We start from the raw sequence: 14,460 nt of genomic DNA on the forward strand, positions 1-14,460 counted from the left end.
TTGATGATAAAACATTTGACTAGCATGCACAACGCCCTGGGTTCAATCCCCAGCACCACAAAACAAAAGACCCTAATTCAAGAGTCCCTACTTCTGTAATGACCTCCCAGGCTTTCTTCAAGAATTAAGCTTCCTGTCTTCTCATTGTATACTTTTCTCTCCCATGGAAATGATTACATTGCATTAAGTTTACCTGTTAACCTTCTGTCTCCTCTTACTCATGGTTATCTCACTGTTAATGAACAGAGCATGTTTTACTTTTACTTTTGGCTCATATTTTCCTGTGTCTTACACAATCTCTGGTGTATCATAAGAAGATATTTAATTATCAGTTGTCAGTTGAATCAGTGAATGTGTGAATGAACAAATGAATAAATAGAAAAGTGTAACAACAAAGAATTTTATGCTCCAGAGAACTTTATAGCATTTTAGGGGTATGAAATATCTTTACTAATAACAATAATATAGTGGGAACAGTTGTGTATTTCATGCAGTAGGAACTGACATTGGGAATTAAAGAGGAATGATCACTTCTACAAAAAGGAAGGTTCATTAAGAAGCTGATATTTAAACATATTTTTAGGGCTAGGCCAGGCTCATATAATTCAAGATGAGGAGGGAATTGCAATGTGAGCCAAGGCAGAAAACTGCCTGCTTAAGCACAGAGTACCTATGAAGTAGGTAATATTTTCATGGAAACCACATTGAGTCTCAAGAATGTTTTTGACAAATTATGCTTTTAACAACTGTATCATTTTTATTTATGCATTTAAGTTGATATCTTTCCTTTTACAAAAGTAGAACCTTGTCATTAACAATTTTTTGGAAAATTCAGAAAACATAAAAAACTATGTATTTTATTCATTCCTTATATAGGCAGTGCATTCATACTGAACCCCTCTCACCTTGTACCTGAAGAAATACTTAAAACCTACCTTACTAATTGTAGCTGTTACTTGCACTTTGGTTAGTGAGGTTTCCTCTTGGTTCTGAATGACCATGTGTACATGTTCAAAACAAATGATTATGTTTCCCAGCTCTAGAGCTACTTAAATTCTATTTATTTCTGAGAGTATGGGAAGCTACAACTAGACACCCTGATGTATAAGTTAGAATTAGATTTGGATTCACATAGCACAAAACCCATGTCAACAGTAGCTTAATCAACTCCTATTCCTTCCCAAACCAAATCTTGAGACAAGCTGTTCAGGAATGGTGTTGTGGCTTTCCAATTGTAGGTTCCTCAACTGCATCCAGCTTTTCATGCCTCTCTCCCTTGTGTGTTGTTATGATTTAGTGATAGAGCTTCTTACTGCATTATTAACACAACTTGGACATTCTCTTATCCCTGTGATCCAACCATTGTCCTTACCATAATCAGAAAGCAGAGCAGGCATGAAGAAGACAGAATCAAAAATCCATGTAAATATTCTTCTGACATGTAGGTGCAGGGAAAGAAGCATGTAGCCTTCATTGTGGATGACCATGTACTGAGTACATATTCAGTTTGTGAAGGACACTGATAGAATGAGTATAGTGACAACTAACAATGTGTACTTCAATCTTTATTTTCTTTACTTTAGAATATCTCTGATTTCCTTATTGACATCTTTTAGTTTCTTGTTTTTAATTTTTGTTATTTACTGATGCTTTATAATGATCTTCAGGAAAAAAAAGCCATTCTAAATCAGATTTACTTATATCTGGATTTACTTCCAAGGTTCTTTGTCTCTTTTCTTTGTGGGAATGAAAACAGGTCTGAAATTTAAAGAATAATGAGAATAACATTTGAAGATGAAAGCTTAACTGGCTTTAGATCAAAGACCTTTTAATTCCATGTGAATGTCTTTGAAATTTGTCTTAGAGAGTATTGTTTTAGCAATATTAACAGTTAACAGTTAATATAAAAAGTTAACAGTTTTATAAATGCTTTTTTGTATAGAGCATGAAGGTCTCCACTAAGCTGCAAAGACTTTTATTTCTAAAGGACAGGTATAGTCCAGATTAAATAGTATAGTGTTCTAAGCATGCCTGTTATTTTCTCATTTTCATTCTATTTCTGTAAAGTAGGTCTTAGTATTATCCACATTTATAAATGTTCAAAATGAACATTTTGCAAAGACACATTAAGTAATTTGTCCCGAATCATGTTGTTAGTGAGTGGTAGAGCCAGAATTCAAGCCAAAGCATTCTAAACTAAGCAACGAAGTATTTAGCCTTCATGAACACTATAGCCTAAAGTCTGAGAAAAGTTGTAGATGTAACCTAAACATAGGGAAACAGGATCCTAGTGAATGCTCTTGAATAAATCTCTACTAATTGCTTCTCTTCTATTTAATCTGGACTATACCTGTCCTTTAGAAATAAAAGTCTTTGCAGATTAGTGGAGACCTTCATGCTCTTATAATTTATCTGATACACATGGAGTTGGTACTTCCTTTATGTCTCACATGTCATTATTATAATATAAGTGTGAACAATTACCCAGTGATTTTCATGCAATTATATTTTATACTATTAGGTTTCCAACATTATGAAAAATACTTGAGGTTATATTGGGCATTATTCTACTGTGCATAAGACCTTCCCTGATGGTTCCCCAAACCATTCTTGGTACTTCTATTATTAACATTCTTATTAGTCTTATTTCTTCTATATGCAATTTATCAATTTACCACTTGCTAGGCAGGCTGCATATATTATTTCTGTAAAACCTTCAACAGCCCTATGTTGTTATCTTTATTTTATTGACGAGGAGACTAATATTTAAAGTATTTAAGTAAGTTGTCCAAGATCACAGGACTACAAAACTGCTAAACTGAGATTGCAAACCAGGAAGCCCTGTCCCAGGGCCTATGTACTTAACCCCTGCACCATACTGCCCTTTAATCTGAGCTACACCAGTGAATATGAAAATGCTCTGAAAAGTCAGTGTTAGCAAAGCAGAAATGCTATACCATAATGCAAATTGCATAGTAAGCTAATTACAAACCATGCAGAACTGAGACAGGTATACATCATATCGTGAGAAAAATGAGTATTTGTAGATGATCAGATAGCACAGTTAATGGAATGCCAGGCTCAAATTCAGCAAGAAAGAATTAAGAATACATTGTTTCTTTTTTCTGATGAATTCTAGCAGATTTCATTTACTACTCTGTAAAATAATTTGGATGAGATGATCTCTAATGTTCCTTGGCAATGACGTTGTGTAATGGTCTTTGTAAGCACTTTAGTGGAAAACCATCTTCCTTCATGTAATCTAGCACTAGGTTTACATATAAAATAGTCTGAACACATTTCCTTTGTTAAATTGGTGACTGAATAAAGTACAGTTGTTCAAGCTATTTCCCTCATGGGTAATTTGTAACTCATTTATTTATTTTAGATGAAGGATTAGGATGAAAGCCATTCTCACTACAACTCATATTTTTAAAAAGCTTTTTCAGCCAGAAAGTGGTGACTAGAATCCTAGCTACATGAGAGCAGAGATCAGGAGGATCTCAATTCGAAGCCAGTGGTAGACAAATAGTTTCCCAAGACCCTATCTTGAAAACAGCCAAAACAAAGCATGACTGGCAGAGTAGTTCAAATGATAGAGCTCCTGCCTAGCAAGTGTGAGGCCCTGAGTTCAAACTTTAGTACTGCCAGAAAGCCAAAAAAGTTTTTATTTTTATTTATTTTTACTTTTTTCCATTTACTTGCAAATGATAAGATTTCATTCTTCTTCATGGCTGAGTAAAATTCCATTGTGTATAAATACCACATTTTCTTGATCCATTCATCAGTACAAAAAAATTTTAAAAGAAAGTTTTTTATAATATTCTTTCCAAAAGCCAATTATAGAACATGTACCTAGAAGACAGTTTTAGTAAAAAGATAGAAAACAATAACTTCATAAGTGGCTAGCTGTATTGCTTATTAAACCAAAAAGACTGTTGATTATTTTATTTTTAACTTTTAAAGAAATGTTTTAGGCATAATAACATACCTGTAACCCCTGCTACTTGGGAGGTGGAGATGAGGATCATAACGTGAAGGCCTGCTGGTGCAAAAATTATCAAGACAAATAGAAAAAGTAAAACACAAAATAGGGGGTGTGGAGGTTAGGCTCAAGCAGAAACCTCTGGGTTCACTCCTCAGTTCCATAATTAATTAAACCTGTAAGCTCACTATTAATACTATTACCACCTTTGCAGAATCCAGAACTGCTCAGTAAATGAGCCACTGTTTTGTGAAGACAGTTGGTCCCTCATTGGAGAGGGAGCCAAAGTAGGTTTTTTGGTTTTGTTTGTTTTTCAAAAATATTTGCCTTTTTTCCATTCCTGCTGGTGATTTCATTTTGAATGTCAAGATTCCCAAAGTTAAGCTCTACCAGTTCAAGAATCTTTAAGTCTTACACACATAACATGATAAATAATTATCCACCAGCCCATTTCTCTTTACTCCTTCATCCTCATCCAGTGTTCAGAACAGAGCGGATGTTAATGAGGGGTTTGCAGAGGCATCTATTCAGATAGATGGATAGACTTGATATTTAAGCTCTAATTGTATGTACATTGCCCATCCACCTCTACTTACATGGGTCTCCTCCCTTGGAATTTAAAACAACACACAGGCTTTGTGATTCCCCTATCTGCCCTTTCAGAGCATTATTCACATCACACAGAAGCAACACCCCCAGATTTAAATGTCTTGCTGGTGACCTCCCTCTTGAGCATCAGATACAGGGCCAAAGACTCTGACAAAGAGAAAAATAAGAACTCCTCCTTTTCTCCTCCCTCCTCCTTCAAGATACTCATTACTTAGCTCCTGCAATTGGTTGAGTATTCAGAGTCAAGTTTCTTTTCCCTGGAAAATGATGCGTCCAGTTTCCAAAGATTTGAGCTTCCAGGACCAAGTTCTTGACAAGATATTTCCAAAGTAAAATCAGTATATATCAATTGAGATCAGTCTCTACAGAAGCATTAAACTTGGAATAAAGGAATATTAACCCATTTCCACCAACTTATTTTTTAGTGGGGAGAGAGGACTAAAACACACACACACACACACACACACACACACACACACACACACACCCCTATAGGGCAGTTACATGTTATCCATTTTCCTTGTTTGAACTGTTGCTTTAAACTAATAGAGCCTGATTTAAATCTCAACAGAATAGCACAAATTGTTGTTTCTCAAACATCAGTATCAGAACCACCTGGAATGTTCCTAAAAACTACAAACTCTCTGACCAAATCTCCAAGGCTAGGTGATTTATGATGTCTGGGTATGAATTGGGAGTTTGAGATTCTGGTTTGTGAACTGAATTTGTTGTTTCTAGGATTATTTTGGCCAAATTTTGCTAGAGGAAATTTAAATCTAATCTTATTATTGTAATCACTGTATTGGATGAAACCTTATAGACTAAATAATTTTTCTGATACCATAAAATTAAATGTATGACATATATTACATTTTAAATTTTTCAGCTGTTACTAAGGTAAGTATGTTTTAGAGCTAGGTTAAATTACAGTATAGAGTTATAGAGGTGATGAATTGATAACTGAGAAAGTATAACCTAGTAGTTATCAAGTAACTAAGAATGAAGAAATTCTTGTTCTTTCCAATCAAAGTTTTGACAATGATTTGCTAAGTAATTTTGAGAAAATAATTTACTTTCAACTTTAATCATCCCTAAAGGTAAAATCAATTATAAATTCCATCTGTTTCATAGAAATAAGATGAAAATTAGATGTTATAAGAAAGTTCAATTTCTCAGGAAAAATTTTCAGATCAAACACAAAGTTCCTTTTTCATTTTTCCCTTGAAAATGGGCATTGTTTATTGCTTTCTGCTTTGGAGAAATGCTGTAAGGTCTGACATTGAGAGAGGAATCAAAGGCAATGAAAAGTGAATTTGGAGGGTCAACAGATAATATAATAAGGCACCAAAAGCACAAAACTCAAACTAGGAGGACAAAAATGACAAATTTATTTTGATATATTATTTCAAAATCTGGAAAACAACTAAATGAGAGTTTCTTTTGGACCCAACCATACTAAAAGACAAAGTCAGGAAGATATGAAGCAACAAAGTACCTCTGATCCTGCTCATTGTTTTAATTATAGAAAAGATATTAGCTACAATTCTCTTTCTTCTTTTGAGTTTTGGATATCTACTGAACTATGACACTTTCCTCCTGAAAACCATAGCAACTCATTCAAAGCCACTTTTTAATAAAACTCCTATCTGTTCCCCACACATTTTTAATTCATATCTACCTCCCTCTTCTACATTCTAATATTGTTTCTGCTCTTTATAAATGAAGGTATAGATCTTTTTGTTTACAATGTCTTTTAATCCTTGGTAAGAAATATTTACAATATACTGGGCACATTCCTATGCCACTTTGCTTCTAAACCAGCTCTTAATATTCTCCTACAGTGCTAAAGGGATCCAGGTGACATTAATTAAGGTGTGAAATTGCTTCATGTTAATTGCCCACATCCTTCTATGATCTGCTATTAGACAATTAAATATCTTTAATGGTACATTAACCAACAGAGCAATCTAGCCTTTCCATTTCTTGGAAATTACAGAAGGCCAAGGAAAATTTTATTAAATTGGTAATAATAAAAAGCTTAATCATATTTCATTCTTCTTTAATAGAAACTGGTGGGAGATGGGAGTTCTTTATACCATGTAATTTATAAGTTCCATCCCAAACAGAAGTTACATTGTCTCCATTTGGAAAACAGACCTTTTCAACAACAACTACAGTGACCTTGCACAAAGGTTGTCCAACTCTCCATTACAAAGCAATATTGACTCTCAAAGATTTACACTTAATTCTCTAAATTTCTACTAGAACTCCATTTAAAAATATTCCTCAATGAATCCAGCAACAATATAAAAGTAGTAATTCGTAGTCTACTACTTTATATTCTATTTGCATGGCACATTGTTATTTTCAATCTGCTTCCCTAACATGGGTATCATTTCATAGTCACTTAAAACCTTTGGAGTATGCAGATTTGTACTTATTAAACCCATTTTAATTGTGAGAGAACTGCCTTTAAGAGAGAACCTTTAAGAGAGGTTAAGTAACTAACTTGGGTTTACTCAGTTGGATGCAAAACTATGACCAGAACTATCTTTTAGACATCTGTTAGATATTAGCTTTTAACCTCAAACTTAGTGCTTTTCCTACCAGGAATGTGTAGTATGTATATGTGTGTGTGTAAATGGGGTTTGCCATTCACTTAATTTATTTCATCAGTTGCTCTGTGTGTGTTCTTCTGAATTAGGACCTGCAAAGGCAAATCTTATATACAAACATGTATTATTTAGAAAGTAACACAGGTAATTTTCATGCAAGAGTTAAGCTAGCTGCCCTACAAGTTGAGTGTGCATCAGAATCACCTAGAGAGTTTGTCAAAACATAGATTGCTGAGTTTTTTATTTTGTTTGTCTGGGTTAGCCTAAGCATTTGTGCTTCTTAAAAGTTCTAGGTGCTACTGTTGCTGACAATGGGGTGGTTAGGTGGTAACAATTTGGCAAACACTAAGTTAGAGCATTGTTGGAGTCTTTTGATTTCTACACTCTATTATTTACATGTGTTTATATGGGGAAGGGAAGAGGATTGGTTAGCTTCCTTATTTTGTTTTCTTTGCCATTGATTATTCTTATTTCTGTGAAGATATGGCATATTATTTGTTTATACAAATATCTACAAACTAGAGGAGCTTGATAAATGTGGCCAATACAGAGTATCCATTCTGCTCTGTTCTTTCAAAGTCATCCATTCTGCCTGTATACTGCTATATTTTAGTGTGCTAAGCACAAGTTTAGGACTTTAGAGGAAGTAAAGATTCACTGACTGTATTATGTGTTTGTTTGTTTGCTTATGTATTTATTTATTTAATTACTTATTTAGTAGTGGTACTGGGTTTGAACTTAAGGCCTTGCACTTGCTAGACAAATGTGTTGCAACTTGATCCAAATTTCTAGCTTCTTTGCTTTACTTATTTTTCAGGTAGGGTGTCATGCTTTTGCTCAGGACTGGCCTTAGATCATGATCCTCCTGCCTAAGCCTCATGCGCACCTGGGATGACAGCCACACACCACCATGCCCAGATTCACTGTATTCTAACCATCCATTTATATGAGTAGGCCACATAGCATAGTAGATAGGGACATTTATTTGGAAAATAACTATGAGAAACCTACTGAGTGTCCTTCACTGTAATATGAATGCAGCAGTACTCAAGAAAAAGAAATTTTTACTTCATAGAATTTATGTCTAAAAAAGCATAATGAATAAATAAATGAATAAACAACAAATAAATAAGCAACCATTCAAAAATATCACTAGATATTAGTTTGAGAAAAAAGAAAGATCAAAGTAAACCTTTTTGGAAAGATGACATAAATTAATTACTTTTGTATAGGAATCTGAAAGAAATCTAGCAGTGAACCATGCAAAGATGTAGGAGAAGTTTTTCTAGGCCAAATTAGTAGTTTCCAAAGGCTGGATGTAATCCAAGCATATCTAGTTATGAACAAGAATGGTAGAGTGTCTGGAATGATTTTATTAAAGGAGAAAATGCTAGAAAATGAAGTTAGAGGTGTAGGCAAAGGTGTAGATAAATTGAGGCTTTGTGACCACCTGAAGGACCTTGGATTTTATGTTTTATGTGCTGGCAAGTCACTATAAATTTAAATCAAGATGGTAGAGAAGTGAGCCAGCCTGTTAGCCAAGGTGATGGTAGCTTGGGCTCTAGGAAGAAAGAGTGACTGGATTTACTTTGAAGTTAGACCTGATCGAGCATATTAATGAATTGGATGTGGGTTGTTAGATAAAAAGAGAAACCAATGATGACTCAGATTTTGACATGAATAACTGGTGAATGGTTGGGTTACTTATTCATTTATTAAAATGGAAAAGAGTAGAAGAGGAGTGGTTTTATTGCCAGTAATGAAGTAGCTAAGGGAATGTTTAGTGTATTATAAGTTTATGATGCTTACAAGAAGACTGTGTAGGGCTAGGCATGGTGGTGAATATGTGTAATCCCAGCACTCAAGGAAGCTCAGGAGTTTGAGGCAGCGTGGACTCCAGAGTGAGTTGAAGGCTTGTCTTGGCTACAGAGTGGGACCCTATCTCCAAAAGTCAAAATAAAAGGAAAAGAGAAATCACCTAAGGATGCCATATAGACTGTTGTGTGTACAAATATTGTGACTTAGACCAGACTTTCATGACATTCATTGCTATTGACATTTAGGGTTTATTTTTACCTGAATCTGAGGAGGGGGTGAGGTAGTATTAGAAGTTTCAGGAAAAGAGAGTGTATAAAGTAAATCATTTTGAAACAATGGAAGAGGTAGTTGGCTATGGAAATTCACTAACATTTCAGGAAAAGCTGAACATCCTCCTCTTGAGGTTTCAACTTAAACCTAGTTTGACTGTGAGTTTACGCAGGGAAATTGGAGTTAGTTAATTATGGATTCAAATGCTGACTACCCTGGATGGGTGTATTACTTTAAACAATCTAAGTGTTTCTAAGTTTCCTCAATTGAAAAAGAGAACAATGAGCATATTTCATTTAGTGTCACCGGAGAAACTGTTAATGTATGTAATGTACAGGCTTATAGTAAGTACTCAGTAAATATTCCTATTATTATCGCAATGACCTCTACCATACAGCAGTTGGGAACCTAGGGGTTGTTATCTGGCACCTGGTGTAGCATAACTGTCTGATTTATATTTAACAGTAACAGCTTAGTTTTATTTTTTCATGCTTTAAGAAAATTACTATTTTACTCTAAGTTTTCCAGGGAAAAGTTATAGCTAAAATACAAATGATTAACTGATGTTAAAAGTTGTAAACAGAGTCTCACCTATCATAATGGCGAGGAAAGCCTGCATGTTCTGATGACTACATTCACAATATTAGGCACCAGTGAAAAGACTATAATAGAAGAATATTAAACAGAATACCTACCCTGAAAAAACCTATGCCTAATTCCATACAGAGAATGTTGAGGGATTTTCCAAAAACTTCCAAACCCAGTGCTACATATTTGTTATTTCTTCTTTCTAAGGTCATAAAACAAAGCAAAATATAAATAAATACTGTATATTATCACAAATTTGGTTGCTTGTGGTCTTGCTGTGACTAATTTATTTGCAATACCATGACTATCAAGTTCCTAAAGCAAAATAAATGTGTTCCTGATGGAATAGTAGTTCACTGAAACAGGAAATAGTGGAAATGTCCTCCCTTAAATATCATTTTCTTTTAGCTACTACAAGCCAAAAGATTGAAGATCTTTCTGGTGGATAGTATGGACCTAAAATTATTAGGAAGAGAAAAAGCTTTATCTGGCATAGAGTAGGAATAATTTGGAAACCACAATATAGTAGTTATAGAATTTATGTAATCATTGTAGATAAGAACCTAGGCAAATCCTTAAACATGTTTTCTAACAGTGTCCCAGTTGCTTACTAGTCTGTGATTGGAAAGTAATAACAGAACTTCAAATTCTAGCACTGATAGTTGTATGAAATTATGATTAATTTTTACTATAAAGTATATGGATTTTCATTTTATCTGTGAGATTAGTAATTCTTGATCTATTATTTATTGTTTCTTTAGGCTCCTTAAGTGCTAAATTAGCTCCTCCCAGAACAAAAGGACATATTAACTTGACTAAATGAACCCCACCCTTCTGTAGCAGTCAAAACTAAGGTACTTGGAGTGTGCATATTAGTTAAGCAGTAGACCTCATATACATATACATGGGTCTTCAGCTGCTTTTTTCCTAAGAAATTGTGACTGTGTTTACAAGTTGGTACAACTTATAAAATTTAAAACACAGTTCCTATGGACTCTATACTGTAAGATTCTGTTTGCATGATTTTTCGTGACTAAATTGATGAGCTGTATTCACATCAAGTAAATGCAAACTTCAAAAAATTTTTATTGGGATATATTCATTATACAGGGGGATTCATTGTTGTAATTCCAAATAGGTTTATACAATACATTGGTTAGGTCATTCCCACCAGCTCTCTCCGCAACCCCCTCCCTGTCCTACTGCAAGCAATTGCAAGAGGTTTCATTGTTCTATTTCATAAGAATGTAGACTTTTTTAATAAAAAGACTGAATTACTAGATTTTGCACTCCACTTATATATTTGATGGACATATTATTAACTCTTTAAGCTTGCATAAATTGATATATAGATAGATGATAGATATATAGATAGTGGCTTAACTCATGTCAGTAAATATTTTTTCTTTCCCAAACTAGATTTGAGAGAAGGACTGAAAAGCAAACTAGCAATTTCTACCTTTAAATGCTATATGTCCAATTTTTCCTTTGATGCAATGAAAATCCTGTTATATACATTAGGAGACTATTTATCAAAAAACAGAGCTCTTATGTCTACAATTCAAGAAGTCCTAAAAATTGTGACCAATAAAAGTGGAAAAGAGCTATGTATATCTACTGAGTTCATTATCAAGTTAAAAGTCTTTCACAGTGGGGAGAAGAGATAGTGATGACAGTGAAGAATATTCTAAAATCAAATTTGAGAAGTTTACTGAAATAAATTGATGTCTACCCTTACAAGTAATTCTCATTTTGCTTTCCAGTGTGTATGTACAGAGAACCATCACTACATGAAATTGGAGAAAAACAAGGACGTTCAAGGAAAAGTTCTGGAACACCAACCATGAATGGAGGCAAAGTCGTGAATCAAGATTCAACATAGCTGAGAACTCTTCCCTTCTTTCGTCTCATCCCTTCCCCATCTCCTCCTTTCCCTTTCCCCATTTCCTTCCAATAAATCCACCCAAGGAGAGAAAAATAAAATGGCAACACAGGACCTAGTAGCTAAGATTCTGAACTCAATATCTTCCTTTGTGTAGGAAAAGAAAATCGAACCAAAGCTTGCCTGTTGCAATGTGGTAGAAAATTCACATGCGCAAAGATTACTGCATATAAACGCAAAGGAAACAATAAATCAGGACTCCACAAACATTAAATTAAGCTATGTTATTGTTAATAGAGGTCAATTGTAATGAAACTATAACTATAATAAAGATGAAATAAAGTTGTTACCTAAAAGGAAAGGGTTTTAGAGAAATGCACTTACAAATTGATGTTAGACTCTAAATTGCTTTAACTCTGGATAATGCTGTGATGTGTGTTTTGATTTGATTTTGTATTTCCTTTGGACATCTGGAGATGACACATGATTACATCCTCTTTCCTGGATTTTTTTAACCGTGATGTAGAATGTGTGTAAATTATCCCCAGCAGGTTTATAACCAAGAACCATTCAATATGAAGGAAAGTTTAAAAAGTGACTCTTGGAGATGTTCAGATTATTTTTTGTATAAGAATAATCTTGTATTGAATCGAATAGCAAATTTAATTCCTTCATAAAAATTTCAAATTCTCCTAGGAGAATATCATATTTTTATCAAGATATTAACTCAGTATCTCATTCTTTTTAGTCACACACACACACACACACACACACACACACACACACAATCTTGTCCTAATGTTGAAGTAACTTTTGGGAATCCTCTACCATTGCTATGTCCAGGCAGTGAGGCATAAGTTACTTACTCTTTGCGTTTGGTCTTAGTCTGTGCATTGTGGACACCTTCCAGAGTAATGGTACAAAGCTGTTTTAGAGTTTTGTACCATATTTTGCAGCAGGAAAGTGGAATGGTAGGTTTTACATAAGGAAATAAGTCTGAGGAAATGGGTCAAAGAAAATTGCATTTGCCTTTGTACCTTGCCAGAGTTTTATGTATATAGAATTTTCCAAACTCAGTGAGAAACTGGAAGGTGTGGCTATGAAATTCCTAATTTACTATCTTATGAAGCCAGTGGTGTATTTGTTGATATTTATCCAAATTTATAAATCTAGTTGACAACAAGTCTGACTTCTAGAGGACAAAAGATTACTTATTACACACTGAATTTTCAAGGGGCCTAGAGAAAGCATATGAAATTAATAGCCATGATTCTGACAGGCTTCAGTGAATAGATTAAAGTAATTAAAAAGAACCCAGTGTAAGAGCAAGCAAACACATATTTAGGAATACCAAAGTATTAGAATCTATTAGCAAAGAAAGTAATGTTATACAATTCTAATGGAATAAGTAAATTATACTTAGCCCTACAAATCAGGAGTGGTGTAGAGACATCCAAATTAAAACAGAATGTTAAAAATATATGCAGATTTATGGATATTACTAATGAGAAGACTTAGCATGTAACTTCTCCTATATTTCTACTGTCCAGCATGTATAGTTACAAATATGACTCCCTAAAATATATACACTTTGCAGAAGCTCTAGGCCCTCACCTCAAACCTTGGCATTGGTTGCTGTATTCTTTCAAGATCAACATAGTATCCCTCACTCTACACAATCATTGTTCTTCAATGTGGTTCTTGTCCTTCACCAATTATCCTATTTATGTTCTCAGGCAGGTAGCAGAAAATGAAATGGAGGAATTTGCCTAAGAAATTGAGAAGAATAAAATGTTATATATCTAGGCAAGAATTTTGAATACACAATTGCAATTGTTACTTGTTTAATCAAAATACCTAGGAAGTAATAAATAGATACATTTAATTTTTTAAAAAAGGGTATGTTGCTCTTCTAGGAAAGGAATACCCTTGTAAAAGTACAAATCTGGCTGTATATTCCTGTCACTCTTGATTCAACTTGACTATAAGTGTACCTGTCACTTCCAGGACCAAACAAATCCCAAGCACAAAGCCTTATTTTCTTTGAAAAAACAAAAAGACTCTTTAACAAAATGGGTCATAGGCTCTTTTAGCCTGAAATGACTGGAATTTTTGTGGTGACACACACATAGTCCACCATAGCATAGCTGCTGGTTTTACAGGTAACACAATTGATGGAATTCACAACCATTCACTTCACTATTTCATGACAGACTATATTTTATCCAATTGTTTATGAAAAATATGATAGAGATATGAATCTCCAATAAAATTCCTTCTCTATTTTCAGTGGTTATCCATTATTTGTCATCTATACCCACTCTTTCTCCTGATAGCAGTTGAGTTTCCTAACTACCCATTGTATATGTTGCTTTCCTTCCATATCATGTTAACCAAGTGTTCACTGCAGTGAAATGTTTTTGAAATTAGCTTTGTTTTATTTCCAACTTATTTCAGAGAATGAATGAGAAATCTCATATTTCTTTTATAAATAACCCTGACAAAAATTGTGGACAGAGTGCAGGGTAAACATTTCCTTAACTATTGTTTACATTTTGTGTTAATTTAAGTGGTTAATAGAAAAAATCAGTTGCCTCTAAGTTTTAAAAATATTACCAAATATAAATATATAATTATCTAATTTCTTTCCAAAATATAAATTAGTCTTAATATTTTGTTTTTCAGTTTACTCC

The 14,460-nt window shown here is 33.9% G+C and overlaps 1 protein-coding gene across 5 annotated transcripts in view; it reads left to right on the plus strand.

The window, feature by feature from the left end:
* The window catches only part of Fgf12 (fibroblast growth factor 12), a 556,448-nt gene extending 542,392 nt beyond the window's left edge, over nt 1-14,056 (plus strand). For all 5 annotated transcript variants that reach the window (XM_074073517.1, XM_074073519.1, XM_074073516.1 and 2 more), the window contains one exon: nt 11,649-14,056. In XM_074073517.1, coding sequence (XP_073929618.1) covers nt 11,649-11,767 — 119 coding nt within the window. In that variant the 3' untranslated portion in view covers nt 11,768-14,056. The remainder of the gene's footprint in view (nt 1-11,648) is intronic.
* Nucleotides 14,057-14,460: the final 404 nt, after the last annotated feature.

Source organism: Castor canadensis, chromosome 5 (assembly GCF_047511655.1).
Source record: "Castor canadensis chromosome 5, mCasCan1.hap1v2, whole genome shotgun sequence".
Taxonomy (NCBI): domain Eukaryota; kingdom Metazoa; phylum Chordata; class Mammalia; order Rodentia; family Castoridae; genus Castor; species Castor canadensis.